The sequence below is a fragment of the Cryptomeria japonica genome, chromosome 6 (genome assembly GCF_030272615.1).
Source record: "Cryptomeria japonica chromosome 6, Sugi_1.0, whole genome shotgun sequence".
NCBI classification, from domain to species: Eukaryota; Viridiplantae; Streptophyta; class Pinopsida; order Cupressales; family Cupressaceae; genus Cryptomeria; species Cryptomeria japonica.
Window position 1 is genome coordinate 414,664,634 of NC_081410.1, and position 21,057 is coordinate 414,685,690.

Genomic DNA, 21,057 nt, shown 5'->3' on the forward strand with positions numbered 1-21,057 from the left:
GATTTAGAAATATTCTTTTCTCTTGAGATGGAGCCACTTATAAGGAAGGGGTAGTAATTTCGATATGCAATTCTTGGAAGGTATTCATGTTTTCACATAATAGGGAAGAATTTTGGATGGGGCCTTCTAGAGTGGGTATGATTGGAATCGAAGTGCATGATGGCATAGGATCTAAGATATCTGAATCATATAAAGGATTTGTATAAAATAATGGATTAGCTTGGATTTGTATTGTGGATAGACCTTGAGGTTCAACATGTGAAGTTTCACCATTAGGTTCATTTTTGAAGGAGATGGTATGGATTGTTGTTGAGAAGTTTTAGGAGATGAAGGCATCGTGGAAGAGATGGAGGCAACATATGGAGCCTTTCTAGATATAGGTGTATTATTTTGATCATGCTTAGAAGTAGTGCCTTGTTTCTCTGTAGATGAGTCATTAGGATCTTCAATTTCAATGATACCATTATCAAGGAGGTTTTGAATCTTATGTTTTAGTTCCATGCAATCTGAAGTCTTATGTTTCTTATGTCTATGATATTCACAATAATTACTCAAAAATTCAGATCCCCATGTTGTCTTGTTATACAATATGATAAGATTGTGCTCAAGAAGCTCTTTCAAAGCTGACTCAATAGATTGCCCCAAAGGTGTAAACTGTCTATCTAAGGTGTATTTGGAAGAAATGTCTTGTTTTCTTGGTGAAGGACTCATGTGATCTTTCTTGAGATTTGACTTTTGATTTTTAATTATTTGTTGTTCCACCTTATATAGTCGTTTTAGCATTCCTTGAAGTTTGTCACTGTTGATATCATGAATTTGTTTCTCAAAAGGGGTCATTGATTCATTTTGTTGAACTTGAATGTCATATATTTCTCTCTTGAGATCTTGAATTTTTTGGAACAAAGTAGCCATGGATATTTATGATAGTTCTGATCTTTGACCTAGGACAATGTATGAGACTCTAGGTATGACACAAACCTTAAAGTGCAAAGGGGGAACTATATGATATGAGTGAGATTAGGATGTGATAAGGATTAATGAAAAAATATAATCTATATGACATGATTGAGATGGGAATGTGCTAAAGGGTTGATGCAAAATGATATCTATATGATAGGAAAGTGATGTGCAACTAAGCCCTAAATGAGATATGAGGATGTTTGATGCAAGGACTAAGGATACTCTAGGTCTGAAAATATTTACAATGTGAGGTTTGAGTTGTGCTATGATGGATAGACAGAAGGATAAGTGATCAAAGAGAGGGCATGCTATGATAGGAGATGATGAACTCCAAGCAGAATACCAACTCAAAGACATTGATAGGTTCCCTAACTCAAGGAAGATTCACCCCAAGTGATAAGGGTAATTGATGATCAAAAGTTGATGTCAGACCTAAGATGAGAAATCCTAAGTGCAAGCAATGTTTTTTTTTTTTTTTCGGGGGGGGGGGGTGTTTGATTGGATTTTTTATTCCTTTTTTTTGGATTTTGGTATGCAAATAATAATGAAATTCTAGGACCAATGATGAAATGACCTAAGGAACTTGTGCAAGGTTTAAGGTTATGTCCTAAAGGAATGATGGAAGGCTATGAAAAGATTATGGATATGATCTAAGGGGATTATGCATGGGTTTGATCTAGGGGGGATATGCTAAGACTAGGTATGATTAAATAAGATATGCAAGGATGAAAGGTGAAACTAGGTGAAGACTATGCAAGGACCTAAAAGGTATGGAAAGATAGAATGATGTGACTATATGAGGACCTAAAAGATCAGAACTCCAAAAGTGACATCTCAAGAGATTTGAAATGATTTTTTTGAGAATATAGGTTCAATGTTTCAAGGATAATGTTGTTTTGCAATGTTTTTGTTTTACAATGTGGATGGATACTTGAAAGCTTAGACCAAGTTTTTTTTTGTAAAGTGTTTCAATTTCAAGTGGTGTTGATTGTGAAATATTCTTGTTTGTTTGTGCACACACTCATAAAACATGGCAGACAGAATTTTTGTTTGATTTTACAGTAAAAACACATTCAAGCACAATACTAAGGCTAGCCAGGACAATAGTTGTTGAATCTCACTCGGGGGGTTACCCTGAGCTACACAATTCAGAGTGGATACTTAGATGCTTGACCCCACTAGCTCCACCCTCGACACTCACTTCTCCGGGGCAGCCAAGCATCAGTCCCCATGAAAACTCCCTGTGGTGAACTTTGTATCTCTACTAAGAATCGTAAGAATGTGAGCCGCTTCAGAGGTCCGACCTCCTGTGTCAAACAACTAGAAATTTTTTGTCTTCTAACACAAAAGGTGTCTAGTAAGGGCATCCGTTCGAGTGGCCATACATGCGGTGGCGTACACTCCGTTAAGGAAGGCTCCCAGCCTATAGAGGTTGTGCTCTATAGGGTTTATGGGGAGACATGCCATTGGTATGAAGTATTCAGCACTCGTTGCTTGCAACTTTCATCACAAACACATTTATTTATAGTGGTTAAGAAGATCTTGGCTTTAGCTCATTACCACTTGGGTCGTTCCCTCTCACAGAGCCTTAAGGGCTTCTCGGGAGGTAGGCCCTCTAAAAGGTAAAACAAAAAGAGCCTATTGCTCAAAACATGAAAGACACTGGTTAATTTTAAAGCACTAATTCAAAATGTGATCTAATCTAAAAATCAGACAATCTGTTTCAAATCACCATTTCTTCGACATGCATCCTGCATCAAATGACATTAGTAGTTTCAAGAGATTATGTTCAACGCATGAGATTGGATGCCATAAGAGTGAACCTGCACAAACACACAAAGCAACAAAGATTAGTTCACAAAAAGAAATCAAAACACACTGACACAAAAATAAACATTAGTCTAATTAATTAAAAAAAATAAAAAATAAATATTAAAATTAACAAATTAAAAATCTAATTAGAAAAAACTAAATTCAAAAATCTAAATTTAAAAATCTAAAATCTAAAATCTAACTTAAAAAAAAACAAAATCCAATTTAAAAATCTAAACTTTAAAATCTAACTTAAAAAACAAAATCTTATTGAAAAAAAAAAAATCTAAACTCTAAAATCTAAATTCAAAAAACTAAAATCTAATTTAAAAAATCTACAAACTAAAATCTATTTAAAAAAAAGCTAACTAAAAAGTAAATCGTATTTAAAATACTAAAATCACATTCTAACTAAAAATAAAACTACTTTTAAAAACAAAAATAAAAAACAAAAACTTTTTCTAAAAATCATTACCCCACTACTTTTAGAAAGAAATGCAACACATGGAGACTATTTTCAGATTTTGAATGCAAACAAGATTAGACATAAACAAGACATGTGAAGTGTTGCAAAAAAAAATTACAACAAAGATGATGCATGTGTTGTTGTTTGAAAATGCAGATTTTTTTTTAATGCAAAATATGGTCACATAAACAAGATTTTAAATAAGACATTTTGTCTAAAATCTGCACAAAATGTGACAAAGACTAGGCATTTTGAGCTTGTTTTAAATCTGAAAACAAGTGGTGAATATAGTTGTCCAAAACCATATCAAACCCTGTCAAAATGTGATCAAATAAATGTACATAAAGCCATATTAAATCTGCAACATTATAGTCATATAATGCTCAATGTGAGAGTGGACAAATCACACACATGCATGTTATCAAATTCTACTCCATTGCACTCCTTTAACCAAGATCTTATGTAGATAATATTGCTCTCAGAAGCACACACAAGAACTATGGTTTTTTGGAGATGCAAGATGTTTAATGCAAAGGAAACTAAAGAAAACGAAATGCAAAGATGATGAAGAATGCAAACTGAGGTAAGTTCGACGCATAAAGATGAGATGCTCAAATAAGAGAGGAGGGCTTGTTTAAATAGATTTTCTCAGGTGAGTTCATGTTGTGGGATGAATATGGGATAATGCAAGATGAGTGGTATAGGGAAGATGAGTGGTAAATGGGAAATGGTAAGTGGAAAATGGTAAGTGGAAAATGGTAAGTGGTAGGAGGGGATATTTAAAGGTTTTATTAAATAAATAGAGAAATGTGTATAACGTGAATGCATGAAGGTGTATGCATGAATATGATATAATATTTTATTTAATAAATTTAATGGATAAATGGTAAGATATTAATAATAATATAATAAAAGATGGGAATTATGAATAATGAATTATTGAGAAATAATAATGTAATAATGACTCACCCGATGTTCAAAGAAATTTGAAATTAAATGCAGACAAATTAATGAAACAATCATAACAAGATTATGTCATGAACTTAAAAAATAATAATTTATAATACATTTAGATTCATTATTATAAAATTGAATTAACAATCTTTATAATATACAAATTATATTAAAATAAAATTTATTTATTAAGAAATTTTCTAATACAAATACTCTAACTTGTCCAATAGTCCATTAGGATGAACTTCTTCATAAAAGAAGATGATAATAATGACGATAATAATAATTATAATATTAATAATAATAAAAAAGCTTTATTGGATCCTCTATTTTCATATTCGAGAGATCATTTCTAACACAAATTTATAATAAATTACATAAATCAAAGTTATGGTCAATAAAGTTTTAATCTTCATAAATGAAATTATTTCTATTTTATTGTACATATGATATTGATTTTATTACTATTAAGAAATTAGTAAAGCCTAGATCTAAGATTACATTAAGAGAAAAATATTAATATAATTATAGAGGAGAAACAATGTTAGAATATTATTAAATACGATAAAAATAATAATGACACATTTAATTTAATTCATATTTTACTTTAAATGTTTTTAAAATCACAAAAGTAATAATTAATTATTAATTATATATTACCCCTTAATTTAAATAGTTAAAAAATTAATAGATATTAGGTTAATAAATTATCCACTTAATTATTGAGAGGGATTTAACTTATCTTAACATTTTAGTTGGGAATTCAAAATTTTAACTTATTAATATTAGAATATATTATAAAAGAATGGAATCTATGAAAATTAATTTTTTAACTTAATTTTTTAATCAATATTGTAGAATACAAATTAGAAAAATAGATATATAAGAATTTTTAGTATGAAAATATTTAGTGGAAAAAAACTAATACTAAAATTTATGAATTTGTTAGACTAGAAGATATTTAAGATAACATGAGTAGTGAATTGTATATATAAGAATAGTTTTTAAATTTATATATATATTAACAAAATGTTTTCTTTTCAGGGATTTGAGATTTAACAATTTGATAGGATCTATCCCAAATGCATTTGAAAATTTTACCAAAGAAGACAGTGAGATGAGATATTTGTAAGTTTTATTTTATGAAATTTGATTGTTTCAAACATCTCTCTCAATAATAATAATAATAATAATAATAATTTTTTTTGAATAGTTCCCTTCAAAAGCTTCATGCATTTTGAATTAGAGTTCAATATCAATATCATGTTTGTATGTATTTTTATTTTGTGACTATTTGATGTGAATTTTAATTTTTTTATTTTATAAAAATATATTTTCAAAAAATATATTGAAGATGTTTCATTCTATATTTTCCAAAACTTAGCTACAATGCTTGTTTTTGTTGAGAAGAAAATCATAAATAACAAGAAACAAATCTCTAAAACTCTATCCTAGGAATCTTATATCTCATTGACAACATAGGAGGTAACATAGGATAGAAATTAAGAAAAAAAGTAAATGCATATCCTTGCATTGAATTGAATGCTCGACTTCTTCTTGGGCACTTAGAATTGATCCTCCTTATTTAGCTCCTTGCAAATCTCCAAGTGGGGGGTTGAGGAAGGCTTTCTAATTTTTTAACTCCTATAACATATATCCACTCTCTTTTATGGTTTTTTGAACCTTGGATTCCTGCTATTTTTTTAACTACTCCTAGATGTTTTGCTAGTTGTCAAACTGATTTTGAAATCATTCAAAAGGCCCTTGTTGTCACAAAATTTTGCACCCTTGGTGATCAGACTTGACCACCAACCTTGTGAAACATGGAAACAACCTCTCAAGTGTGGTCCCTTGCATTATGTAAGGTTAAGTCTCCAGAGAAGGTCGACTTCCTATTCAATCTGAAGTGCAGAGTGTTAGACCAACCCAACACTGGTAAAACTAATCTAAGATTTGATAGGGAAAAGGGAGAGAGAGAGAAGGGTTGCATGAAAGAAGGGAAAATGGGTTTGCACCCAGACTAAAATGATGATCTCCCCTACCTATGACTACACATAACAACAATAAAACTACCCCAAGAATACACTAATTTATATCATAATTTACACCTAAATGTGAGGGAAGGTTGGAATTGGAAAATGGCAAGAGGAACTGGAACCAATTCTTAAATGCCACCCAAAAGGAATCAACACTACCTCAATAGCTCAGGAAAACCAACAAGAAAGTATTCAAACAAAGAGGTAAAGCATTACAAAGGTTGAGTGAACTGAAATCAAGCAAATAAGACTTATTTTATTCATGAGAAGGCAAGGCAAATTTACAAGTGGAGAGGCATAAGCCCTCTGTAGAAGAGAAAGAGGGAGAAGATCCTGAGAAAATGATACAAAATTGCTTGTACAGTTTAAGAATAACTCATATGATTACCTTTGAGAAAACCTTAACCCCACTCGGGTTAGGTTACAAAAATATCAGAGGAGAGAGAGAAAGAGATCAGAATGATAGATCTGATAACATGCTGAAACAACTCTGAGACCATCCTCTGTCTCTAGAAGAGAAAAAATCTCCCCCCAATGAAGTAATCCATTGGACAAGCATGGCTGAGCACACCTGTAGGGACAAAAAGTCTCTATTCTGCATTGAAGAGGGCATGGTGGCATTTAAAATCATCCATAGGTGTCATGTTTGGAGATATGGCATGCAAATCTGGTAGTTGGAGTGAGATCGGGTCCAAAATTGAGCGTCGACTGAGCAAAATGAGGACCTCGACCATCGGGTCGACAACCACCCCTAATAGAGCATTCAAAACTCCAACGGCCACCAAAAAATTGAATTTTTGCCATCGATCTAAGATCTCACACATAGATGGATGTGTGAGATCTCTCCATGTAAGAACACTCAAAAGCCCAATCAAATATTAAAACATGGCCATGATATCGGGCCTTTATGAAGATCCGACGACCACTATTAGCTAACGTGGCACCTCGGGTCCATGCTTCCTTACTGTGATTTTACTGCTAAATGAACCTACATACCAATTCCATGTTTCTGCTTTATTTCTTATCTCACGGGTCCCATGGAGCCTCTCCTTCACATCACAGGATAAGAGTCCCTTGAGTTTGCTCTATTTCATTATCCTACGAGAATGCATGGGATAAAGAAGTCATCTATTCCCTTGTATCCTTTGTTCTCTTATTCCGTGACCTCATCTATTTATTATTCCAACCCCATGGGATAAGGAGAAATCCCCATTTGCCTTTGACTTTCCTCCTATGACCCTCTTTAAGTCTTTTCTTTATTTCACAGGATAAAGCATTTGTTACTTTTGTTCCTTTTGATTCTTATCCCATGCACCCATACTGATGTCTTTGTTTTTCCTCGCAGAATAAAAGTTTCTTTGATTTACTCTTATATCCTTATCTCATGGCATCCCACCTATCTTTGTTCTCTTCTATGGGATAAGGGTCTCTTCGATGCCTTTGATATTTCTTATCTTGTGGAAATATGCTATTGTCTTTTTAACCTCATGGAATAAGCAATGAAACTACCCGCATTTGACTTTCCTTATCCTGCGACATCATTTGTGTCTTCACTTTACCTCATGGGATAAGGCCCAAGCCTTTTCTTTGTTTCTTATCCTGCATAGCCTTATCCCGCGAGACCACCTAGACTCCATGTTGTTCTTTGATCTCATCTGGGACCTACCTCGATGCCAAATAACATGTTGCAAACTGAGGTGGTCAATAGAAAAACCTAGTCAATAACACATGTTATTGACATGAGCTGTTGATGTAACATATGAGGCACGGGGGTCCATAACACTCATGTTATTGTCACATCATATAACCCTCATGTTATATGACTCTACAAAACTACGAAGAAGCAACTAACTCTACTGAGACCGATAACACGACATGTTATCGATATTTACTAACAAGAAGCATTAGCCACACTGAAATCCCAGATCTGAGCTCTACTAAGGTTGGCACAAAAATTGCCAACATTTCTGGTGACTCAGAAGGGGTGACAAGCTTGCTTGGCACATTAATCAGTAGTCTCTTGAAGTCCATTGGGCGTAGAGTCAAAACTTTAAGCAAAAAGGATAATCTCTGCTCCCTACAACTTGGAACAAAAAATAAAAAATTAGCCATTCTAGAAGAGATCACCTGTGCACAAACACTTCTTGGAAAGCATGGAAAAAACTAACAAACATTTACATTGTTACAATAAGAGGCAAATGAAAGCTTCTGCCTTTGTAAAAAATGATCCTTTTGAAGGAGCTAATCTCCCTTCCACCATGGTTGCAGTCATCAGCCAACTGCAACAATTGAAGTATTTTGCATGCATGCAATAAAGCATACATGCTACTGATGTGGTGAAAAGAAATCTCACCATTTACCTTGTTGTTAAAGGGGATCCACATGAGATAAGCATCTAAAGCACATGGAGGCACATCAAACACATGCTCAACAAGGAGAGGGGCATTGCAAACATTGCTTCCCTACTCCAAGTATGAGTTGAGACCAAAGGAAAAGGCCTCAAAATCACATGAGGGTGACAAGTATACCATCCCCTTGTCTTGATCTGCACAAGGGGTTTCCTTAGACACATCAAATTGTAAACCTTGAAGCTCATGTACAATGTAAGGTTGAGCAACTAGAAGACATTCTGCATGGTCAATGTGTTGTTGCTCAACATCATCTATTTTGGTATGTTGGTCCCAAGTGAGACACTCAAGCTCAGGCACCTCATCCCTCACGTCAAAAGAGACATCTTCACCTTGGATGAAGGTGTCATATTCAACATCATTACATTGAGGGGCAGGGGACAACCAACATACATCATAATCACATGTGCTGCTATCTAGCTCATCAGAACATGTCTTAGGCTCATGAGACACTTCATAGGAAGACTTAGAGTCTTCAAGTTGTCTCTTTGTTTCTGTTCTTTCTTCTTCTTGGCAACAAACTGCAGTGACCTTGGGCTCTTGGCAAGAAAGCTTTGTCATGTTATGTGTTGTAGAGGGAAAATTACCTGCAGCCACCTCAACATTAGCCTGTTGAAACCTATGTGGCAACCTCTTCATAGGCACATCCTCTTCCTCATCCTCCTGCTAGTTTGAAACGACAAAATCTCTATGTGGTACTAAGGCCTGAGGGTTACTCTCATTTCTGCAAGTGGCCTAAGCAACATGATTATTCCAATTCTTCCCTTGAGCAAGATTGCTCTGATGCTGATAGCCTTGAATTTGTTTTTGATAAGGCCCATTGTCTTGAGATTGTTGTCTCGTGACTAAAACTAGCTCATTGTTAGGCCCCTTAATCTTTGAAGGTAGAGGAGGTGTAGGTATAAGTTCTCAACCAGAAGGAGCCATTGGGAGTAAGGGCTTTGAAGGCCTAGAAGTAAGCTTCCCTGCTTGAATTAAAAACCTTTCTACCTTGATGGTAGTGTCATAAACCTCTGGAAGGTTATACCCTCCCAATGACTGTATCATCACAATTGTGTCACTATTTATAGCCTTGAGGAAGTATAAAAAATGCACAATTGGAAGATGACCTAACCAAAGCAAGGATTCTATCCCAAGTCTTTTGAAACCTGCAATTAAAAACTGTCATAAACTCATAAGGGGCTCTCTTTATGATTGCTAGTTGTTCAAATAGTGAAAAAAGGGTCACTTTTGTCTTCAAAATCCTTGCACAATATCTTTCCCAACTCATCCCATCTATGAATTGAACCAAAGGGTAGACCCCTAAACCACTGTAGGGATTTTCCCTTGAAAGAGGAGGCAAGAAGCCTCACTTCTACATTATCCTCTGTGATGTCAAAAACAGAGCAGAGGCCAGCCAAATCTTGGATGTGCTCAGCTGGGGTGACAAAGGTTTCCCCAGTAAAAAATGGTAGAGCCTTAAAGGCTGCGACTGGGATGATGCTCTTTTGGGCCAGAGCTAAGGGGATGCCACCATTAAAGGTGATAAAAACATGCATTCTAGGGATAGCCATAATTTTTTGCTACTCCCTCTACTTCTAGAATCTGAAAGTTCGTATTATCAAAAAAAATACCTCTAGAAGGTGCTCCTATTCGGCTGCTTGATGTGAAATGGTTGTTGGTCTGAATAAGAGCCTATATTTTATCCTCAGAGTCACCAGGTGCTGAATGTGACTACCTCCAAAGACAAGATACTGAAGAGCACACCAAGTCTTAAGCTGATTAGAGTGTTGGACTGCTTCACTAGTAGATATATTGTAGGGAGTCACCAGGTATGTGTTTGTTGCCTCCAAAGGCCAAGTTACTGATCCACACACCAAGATCAACAAAATATAATGACCCATGACTAATAGATTGTACACTAGATGGTCATTTATGAACTAAAGTTCAACAGTCCCACCAGACATGCCAAAAATTGTTGTCACAAAATTTTGCACCCTTGGTGATCAGACTTGATCACCAACCTTGTGAAACATGGAAACAACCTCTCAAGTGTGGGACCTTGTGCCATGTGAGGTTGAGTGTCCGGAGAAGGTTGAATTCCTATTCAATTTGAAGTGCAGAGCATTGGACCAACCCAACACTGATAAAACTAATCTAAGATCTAACAGGGAAAAGGGAGAGAGAGAAGGGTTGCATGAAAGAAGGAAAAAGGGGTTTGCACCCAGACTGAAATGATGATCTTCCCTACCTATAGCTGCACATAAAATCAATAAAACTACCCCAAGAATGCACTAATTTCTATCCTAATTGACACCTAAATGTGAGGGAAGGTTGGAATTGGAAAATGGCAAGAGGAACTAAAACCAGTTCACATATGCCACCCAAAAGAAATCAACACTACCTCAACAACTCAAGAAAACCAACAAGAAAGTATTCAAACAAAGAGGTAAAGAATTACACTGGTTGAGTGAACTAAAATTAGGCAAATAAGACTAATTTTATTCATGAGAAGGAAAGGAAAATTTACAAGTACAAAGGCATAAGCCCTGTACAAAAGAAAAAGAGGGAGAAGATCTTAAGAAAATGATACAAAATTTATTTTTATAGTTTAAGTAGAACTTAGATGATTACCTTTGAGGAAACCCTAACCCCACCCAGGTTAGGTTATAAAATATCAGAGGAGACAAAGAGAGAGAGAGAGAGATCACATTGACAGATCTGGAAGAGAAAAAATCACCCCTCAGTGAAGTAATCCTTGTCGACAAGCATGGTCGAGCACACATGTAGGGTTAAAAAGTCTCTATTCTGCATTGAAGAGGGCATGGTGGTGTATGAAATCGGCTGTAGGCATCATGTTTAGAGTTATGGCATGCAAATATGGTAGCCGGAGTGAGATTGGGTCCAAAATCGAGTGTCGACTAAGAAAAATGAGGACCTTGGGTCCAAAATCGAGCATCGACTCAGAAAAATGAGGACCTCGACCATCGAGTCGACAACCACCCATGACAAAGAATTCAAAACTCCAACGGCCACTAAAAAATTGAATTTCAGTTGTTGATTTGAGATCTCACGTGCAAATGGACATACAAGATCTCACCATGTAAGTGCACTCAAAAGCCCAATCGAAGATTAAAACATGGCCATCGAATCGAGCCTTTATGAAGATCCAACAGGCACAATCGGTTGACGTAGCACCTCGAGTCCATGATTCCTTACTATTCTTTGACCGCTAAATGGCCCTGCATACCACGTGGGATAAGCATTCCATGTTTCTGCTTCATTTCTTATCCTGCAGGTCCCAGTGAGCCTCTCCTCCACTTCACGGGATAAGAGTCCCTCAAGTTTTCCCTATTTCCTTATCCTGCAGGAACGCACGGGATAAAGAAGTCATTTGTTCCCTTGTATCCTTTGTTCTCTTATCCTGCGACCTCATCTATTTGTTGTTGTATCCCCATGAGATAAGGAGAAATGCCCATTCGCCTTTGAATTTACTCTTGTGGCCCTCTTTGAATCTTTGCTTTATTTCATAGGATAAGCATTTGTTACTTTTGCTCCTTTTGATTCTTATCCCGCGTGACCATACTGATGTGTTTTTTTTCCTTGCGGGATAAGAGTTTCTTTGATTTACTTTTATTTCCTTATTCCACAACGTCTTGCATATCTTTGTTCTCTTCCACAGGATAAGGGTCTCTTCAATGCCTTTGATATTTCTTATCTCATGGAAACATGTCGTTGTCTTTCTAACCTCGCGTGATAAGCAATGAAACCACCCGCCTTTGAATTTCCTTATCCCGGGACATCATTTGTGTCTTCACTTTACCTCGTGGGATAAGTCCTGAGCCTTTGCTTTGTTTCTTATCCCACACAGCCTTATCCCGCTAGACCACCTAGACTCCATGTTGTTCTTTGATGCTGACTGGGACCCGCCTCAGTGCCAAATAACACACTGCAAACTGAGGCGGTCAATAACACGACTAGATCAATAACATGACATGTTTTTGACATGAGTTGTTGATGTAGCATATGAGGCATGGGGGTTCATAACACTCGTATTACTGACACATCATATAACCCTCGTGCTATATGACTCTTCAAAACTATAAAGAAGCAACTAACTCTATTGAGACCAATAACATGATGCATTATTGGTATTGACTAACAAGAAGTGTTAGCCACATTGAAATCTTGGATCTGAGCTCTACTAAGGTTGGCACAAAAATTGCCAACAACCCCTACATTTTCTCTTAAAACTCCTATATTCTTGCATTTTGTCTCCAACCTATTCAAAATACTTTACAAGTTTATAGGTCATGTTCACTTTATGGTTATGATGTTGGAAAACTCTCCTTGTGCACATATAGAAAGAAGTTGGCTCATTTAAGGGTTTCAAAACCACCTCAAACTAACTTTTAATGACCTAAAATTACTCCTTGATGCCTTCAATATTCATATAGAGTATTTTTGCATCAAAAAATATCTTAAGATTATAAATTTGAATTTTTAGTCTTTTATAATATTGGAATAATATATATATTTTTTTTCATACTAAGCATCCCATCTTCACTTCCATTTTGCACATTGTCTAATGCTTTTAAATGTCATCACAATTACTACTATGATTGCCTTACAGAGCCTAATTATGCTTGGTTATATCTTCTTTGTCAAAGAACTTTTCCATCATTTATGTTAATTTTTTATTTGGCCACTAAGACTACCACTATTACTATGATACTATATTTTAAAGCTTTTAGAGTATCATCTAGATGACAATTATGTCCATATCATCAAAATCATCATCCACATTTAGTACCCAAGAAAGCATCAAAGATAACTCAAAATCATTCTCTACACTCTCAACCATATCATCAAAATAATCATCCACAATTATCACCATAGGTGGTACAATAGTGCTATCGGTATCACTACAAGAATTGTGAACCCCAATAGAAGAAGAAGAATCCCTCAAAATCAATAACTTAAGATTTTTTTCTATGCTGGGTTAGGTAAGGATCAATCTTAGGCATGGGAAAAGGAAAGGAAGGTTGAAAAGGTAAGGCCAAATCAACATCCAACTTCTTAGAGGAGGACTCACTTCTTATAGAAAGCTCACGAACCATAGCACAATGTATTTTGTAGCATTCTCTTGTATTGTAATTTTGTTATTTATGGTTTAACACTTCTATAGAAGGATGTTGGGTATCACTTAGCATCATTTCATTTCATTCCTTTGATATTGGAATAGAAGGAGAAATGAAACAAACCTCTAAATTTTGAGAGATATGAGGAGGTCCAAATGGTGTTGAATGTTTGCCTCATTGTCCTTTATAGGATGGTGGAAGTGTTAGAAGCATGAGCTTGTATGGTTGTCATTGATGTCAAACTTGGTTATCTAGATGGATGTTGGTCTAGATATTCTTTGGTTATCTAGATAGAGTTTGGTTTGGATACTCTTTTGGTGTTGGTTGTGTCATCCTATATTAAGGGTGGTCCAGAAAACTTTTGGTGCCTTCTAGATATGTTGTTATTTGCATTGTGGTTTAGTGAATCACATTATTTTGGTTTGGAAATGCGCTAGAAGATGCGTTGAGGTGATTATTTGTGTCCCAATTTGGTTTGTGGGGATCTGCATGGAGTTTTTTGCACTAGAAGTGATTATATGGCCGATTGATTGGTTATATCTTCATGCTATTATTTGTAATGTCTTTTGGAATATGTGTTAATGCATGTAGATTGCTAGATTGATCATGGGATGGTGTATTATATATGATATGTTTTGATTCTCTCTTTCTAATAGAGTGGACCTATCTACATATTATTGGTCCAGGTGGCTTATTTTGTGTAATATTGTTTTGGTTGACCCTTCTTTGGGATTTCAATGTTGTATCTCATATATACGATGTGTGAAAGGATGAATTGAGTATGGATGAGAAGTTAATTGTGTGAGAAGTGTATGTGAATAATTTTCAAGTATATTTGAGTTTGTGGTGATGTGAAAGTTAGTTTGGGAAGAGCTTTGAAGCTAATATATTCTACTAGATAGAGTTTTGTGACAATGTAGATTATTAGATATGTTTGCCAGGTTATTGGTTGCTTGATTATTGTTTAACAAAAAGTTCGTGATCAGGACAATCCATCTCATTTCTCGTTTATCTATTTCATTTATTGTTGATTGACAATGAGTCCTTCAGCAACAATTTGTATCTTGTCTTGAAGAGGTGTTCTTTAGTTGCACAAGTCCTTTTGTATTCTGCCTAAAGTAGTGCACCTTAGTTATGCAAGTCCTTCAGGTGTTTGTGCTCCTTGGCTACAATCCTAATAAGTTGTAAACATTGTTATTCACATTGTGAGTTAGATTCTCACCATGGTTTTTCCCTATTTGGGTTTTCCACATATATCAGGTGTTCGTGTGTTTATGTGTTTTTGTTTGATGTTTTGATGGTTAAAGTGATGATATTGAATAAGCTAATTAATTAATAGCTATTTTTTAAGTCCCAGACTGATGCACCCCCCTCTCGATCTTGTTGGGTGTTCAATAATTGGTATCAGAGAGGTTTCTCTATGGAACCTTAACCACTTGACGTAGATCTAGAAATAGCACATGACCTTCATCTAAAAGCTCTGATGTTTAATGGAACAAATTATGACTATTGGAAGGAAATAATGGAATCTTATTTGGAAGCATTATAGATTGGAATTTGGGAAACTATGTAGATTGGTTATCAATAAATTCTTAATGGACCATAAACTCTAAATGAGATTAAGGATCAGGAGACAAATACAAAGGCTAGAAAATTTCTTATCAGTTGTCTTAGTGATGAAGTTTTTGGAAAAGTCAAAGGAATGAAAGAATCTAAGGGAATCTAAAATAAGTTGTGTTATGCATATGAAGGTGATTCAAAGACTTATCAAGAAAGACTCTTTAATCTGAAGTAGAAGTTTGAAGGTTTTAGAATGGCTGATGATGAAAGCATTTAAAGTTACATACATAGAGTGAACAATATAGTGGAAGCTATTTGAGTTGTTGGTGGAGTGCTTGAAGAAAGTGTTGTCATAAAAAAGATCTTGTTTACATTGACAAAATTCTATAAATCAGAGAAGTGTGCAATTAAAGAATGTCATGACTTGAACAACTACACAATTGATTAGTTTATTGGTGCATTGTCTACCTATGATATTGGTGAGATAGAAGATATAAAGTCCTATCAAAAATAAGTTTCATTTAATGTTTCAAGGATATTAGGAGATGAAATGGAAACCAGTGAGAACTTGGATGAGATTGAAGGAAACGTTGTAAGAAGATTGAAGTGATGAACTAGAAAGTATAAAGGTAAGTTTCCCTTGAAATATTTTAATTGTGGAATAATTGGTCATTGTGCTTCTAAATGTATATATAAAGAAGACTATAGAAAGTTTAAGGATGATGAAAAGAAAAGTAGGTCTAGAAGAAATGACTTTAAGAGAAGAACATATGATAAAGATAAATGGAAAAGGAGTTTATATTCTACGGAGGCACGGTCATCAAAATAAGATGTTGAATACTCGAATGGAGAATCCTTATTTCTAGCTTTAGAAGAGAAGTATCAGGAATGTATCGGAAGACCAAAAGACAAGACCGCACTGCATGCTAAAGCTAAACCTAGATCATGAATCAATGATTCTCGATGCTCAAATCACATGACCGGAGGCAAAGACAATTTTATTACTCTAAAGAGGTATGATGGTGGATTTGTAAAATTTGTAGGAGAGGAAGTCACACCGATTTGAGAAATAGGATGCATCTCTATTGATGGTAAGTATAAAAATGATGGTGTTTCTTATGCAGAGGGATTGAGACATAGTCTATTGAGTTTTAGTTAGATGTGCAATAGAGGTTACCAAGTATTATTCACAGAAACTGGATGTATGATTATAAAAGGTAGAACTGGAAAGTTGGTAGTAGAAGGAATCAAGAAAAGTGGGGATGTTTACTACATAAAGGACATAAGTGGAAACACATGTTATCTGAGTCAAAGTAATGAATGCTAGTTATGGAATCAAGAGGATGTGGCATTTTAACTTTGATAACACGATAACGATCAATTACTATTAAGTAGTGAGAGATTTACTAAGGAATATCAAACCTATTGACATTGTGTGCAGGGCATGTTAGTTAGGAAAGAAAACAAGAATAAGTTTTAAAAACAAGGAGTATTATACATCACACCCATTGGAGATAATTCACACTGACTTATGTGGTCCTAAAAGGATATCTGAACTCAATGGTGAGAGGTATGTTATGCTACTCATTGATGATACTCTAGAATGACATGGGTTACATTTTTGAGGGAAAAATATAAATCTTTCAAAACATTTAAAGTTTTCAAGTCAATAGTAGAGAATCAGGTTGATGCTAGAATCAAATTTTTGAGATCTAATAGAGGTGGAGAATTTACTTCAAATGAGTTTGACAATTTCTATGAGAAATATATCATTATGAGACATCTTTCTGCTCTAAGAACCCCTCAGCAAAATGTTGTGGTAGAAAGGAAGAATAAAAATGTTATTGGAATAGCTAGAAATATGATGAAAGATGCTAGCTTGGCTAATGTTTATTGGAAAGAAGTTGTGCATACTATTGTTTACATTCTTAACAAGGTTTAGATAAGGTTAAATCATACAAAAAATGTTAGGATAGTCGGTGAACAAATTAGAAGGGGGGGGGGGGGAGGTGAATCAGTTGTTAATAGATTATGAAACTTTAAGCACATAAAACCTTTTACTAGAATAGCAAATATATCAATTAAGAACAAACATAAATCATAAACCAAATACCATGCATCCACAACACATAACACCAAGATTTGTACATGGAAAACTTGGTAAGGGGAAGAACCGCGGTGGGAAGCCTACCCATAGTCAGATGATACTTTTTTAGTAAGTATGTGATTACAATAAGGGGCCTACACATGCAAGAAGACCAACAACCAAGAGCGCACTGCTCATTGCAAAGGCGCCTCACTGACTACAAAAGATATCTAGACTACAATCCAAAAATAAGAATGAACTACAAGAATAGCATCTCCTATGCTCGAGTATAGTTCCGATTAAGCTCAATGGCAGAGGTCTTAAACCTCTTACAAAAACCCAATTCAATCACCTATGATCGACCAAATCCTCTGCATATGATTACAAGTTTATTCGCACATAGGTAATCCCATAACCATGACCGATGACCTACAAAGAGATCTTACATCATATTTATACGAACCCGGGACCTAAACAATTAGGTCAGCCACCTAAAATATAATACACTAAATTCATTACATAAACTTGCAAACCAATGATAATCCAAGTTGGCCTAAGACTAAAAAAAAATTCAATAAATCCAACAGGTAACACATCAGGGGAATCCACCAACACATTACATAAACTGGTCCATAACCTAGTAGAATAACTCATATCATAATCCCTCATTATCTAACCTAATAACAACTCATACCATAGCTTGTATCTTCTATATGAAATAACTCATCACAATGTCTTTATATAGATATTAGATTTCATGTTGACTCTTGAACCTTGACACAATTTCCTAGGTTTAATGAATCAAGACAATCTTGCTTAACACGACACAAATCGCCGCCATAGTGTCGATCGGTGGTAACACATCAAAGTCGATGATAACTCATCACACAAACTGGGAAAACCGGTTAGAACACTGATACCGGTTCAATGTTGACAATTTCAAATAAAATATTAACTCACAGACTGATTCACTTTGAATTCACACTGGGTGATTATCTCCACGCTCCTCTTGACTTTATCTACTACATCTCAAAACTGGTAACTCTGGAACTGATCAAAACCGATTGACTTATCTACATATACTCGTTTACACATCTTCATACTTATTAGACTTCCACTATACATATAATACCGGTTAACAATACAATGACTCAAATATATCGGTTTATCTTAACTAAGATGAATATGACAATCAAATCAGATGTGCCATCAATGACAACACATGAAGTCATCAAATACAAAAATCATCATCAAGCCAACATTCTCCCCCTTTGGCATTGATGGAAACACTTAGAGAAAAATTTTGACAACTAAGTGTGCTTACAAAAATGTAGAGACTCTAAAGACTCCCCCTTAGCATAAGATTCTCCCTTTGACATCATACATTATTACATACAAAATTTTCACATATATTACTCCCCCTTTGACACCAATGACAAAGGCATGCAAAAACATGAATAGATAAAGCATCATAATCACATTTGCATTAATAAAAACATATAGGAGTTAAATAGAAATGTCTACTATTGAGAAAACCTATCAAATACTGATTTAAAGTCTTTTTTCACAATAGTAAGGTCAGTAGACCATGTCTCCAATAACGTGGCAGTAATCTCCATTTGAATCCTTATATGAAATGCCAGTTCCTCCATTGTGTCTAGAGTGCTCATCTACGGTGTGGCTAGGATTGCATCAGTATGCAGAAAGCTCCTTTGCAGTACCTATAATTTTGGCAATAAAACCATTTGAAGCTCCTATAAGGTTTTTGACCTTTTTGTTGTTTCAACCTCTAACCTTGCTAACTGGTGCCGGTATGACTCAATAGTTTGTCCATAAGTGATAAATGAATCATAAGGAAGCTTACAAGATTCTATGTAATCTTTTAGTTTTTGCTTCAATTTTCTCTTGTGATTTTATTAAATCTCCATAAAACAAATCACTTTGGCATACTTTTCTTAAAATATTGTGGCCTTCAATCATGGCAATAGAGATTTGATCTCTGTTATGTACAAGACTCGCCCGATCGATGTCAATACACTTGATCAACTCTGTTGATTTCTTCTTCCTATATTCTTTCTCAGCATTCACCTATGTTGTTTCCTCCAAAGTGTTGACTTGATCAGTAACAAATGTACATAGAATATCAAGTTGCTTTATTGGGTTTGAAATACCTAAAATGTCAACATCTGGTAGGAGATTTGACAATACATCTATTGTGGTCTAGAGAACCTCCTTCTCCTTATTGATCTTCATTTTCTCTAATTTAGCCTAAAGTTCCAATAACAACTTCAACTAATCTGCATCATCAGGTATAACAATATTTGTAGGTGAATTGGGTTCAATTGCAACTTGCTTTTGATCTTTATTACCAGTTTTATCTCCTTTATTTGTCTTCTGATTTACCTATTCTTCAGATGTCTTTATTGGTTCCTTATCATTTTCTTGGTCTTTCTCTTTTTCCACTTCCTTTACTTCCTTTGTTCCCTTTCCCAATTCTTGTTCTTTTTCCTTATCTAGTTCATTATTGGTACTGGTTGTATTAATAGTATCCTGAGTATCTCTAGTATCATCAACAAAGAATATGACTGGTGGTGAATTAGTGTCATTCTTATCCTTGTCAATGTAGATTTCATCTGGTAAAAGTATTTCTTTAGTTTCCAACTCCGGCAAAGCTCCTGTTTCAGTCTGACCAGGTATATTGTTGTAATTCTTCAATTGTTCATTCATTCTCATAATATCTTTGGTAGCTTGATGAGTATCATATTATACTACCTCAATTTTTCCTTTCAATAGACTAAGTCTCCTTGCTCTTGTATGAAATTGTCCCTTGTGTTTAGAAAGCATTTCTAATAACTCTTCATGAGACAATTTAGGAAAGTATTGAACAAAAATTATGTCTATAATCTCTTGATCTTGATCTATGATCAACTTCTATTTATTTTCCAGAATTAAATTCAAAGAATCAAAAATTTCCTTTCGAAGTTCATGTGGTAATCATTTATATTGACATAGGTAATTAATTACCTCTTGTACCACTTCTTGTTTCTGAATCTCATCAAAAGAATCAAAATACTCCTTTACATCATCAAATTGCTTTCTTTTTAAATTTTTTATAGTCCTCTCAAAATGACTCATAGGCTTGAAAGATGCAATATCAATAGGAATATTTTGTTTAGGGATTTCCTCTACTAGTTTAGATTTCCTACCAATTTCCTTCAGCTTCTTCTTATCTTCCTTGGACTATGTTTCCTCAGGTTCTTCTAGAAAGATAATATGTTTGCCTCTCTTCCTAGTAGCAGTCGACTTCTTTGCATACACTTTTGGTTCCAGTTCCTTCTTGGATTGAGAGCTCCTTGTTACCCTTGTACCGGTTAACACTGAAATTGCTTGATCATCTTTCTTATTTTTCTCCTTCTCATCACTGGGTTGTGCTTGTGCAATTCTTTCTTGATATGTACCCAGTCTCTTCTTCTTGGTGTCCTTAGGTGATTCTAGGAGGTTGTTGGCATAACCGATCAATAAGTCATTATTGACTTCATAACTCATTTTCTCCATCTCTTCTTCTCTAGGTTCGACAACCTCCATTAGGTAGAAATCGATGGTCACTATGAAACAAATGTCATTTTAAAAATGTTTGATCACTTCATCCGATAAC

General features: G+C 34.9%; 1 protein-coding gene across 3 annotated transcripts in view; it reads left to right on the top strand.

The window, feature by feature from the left end:
- Window positions 1–5,242: 5,242 nt before the first annotated feature.
- LOC131039103 (probable LRR receptor-like serine/threonine-protein kinase At1g53430) overlaps window positions 5,243–21,057 on the top strand; it is a 101,090-nt gene continuing 85,275 nt past the window's right edge. For all 3 annotated transcript variants that reach the window (XM_057971759.1, XM_057971767.1, XM_057971762.1), the window contains exon 1: window positions 5,243–5,320. In XM_057971759.1, the coding sequence (XP_057827742.1) occupies window positions 5,310–5,320 (11 nt within the window). In that variant the 5' untranslated portion in view covers window positions 5,243–5,309. The remainder of the gene's footprint in view (window positions 5,321–21,057) is intronic.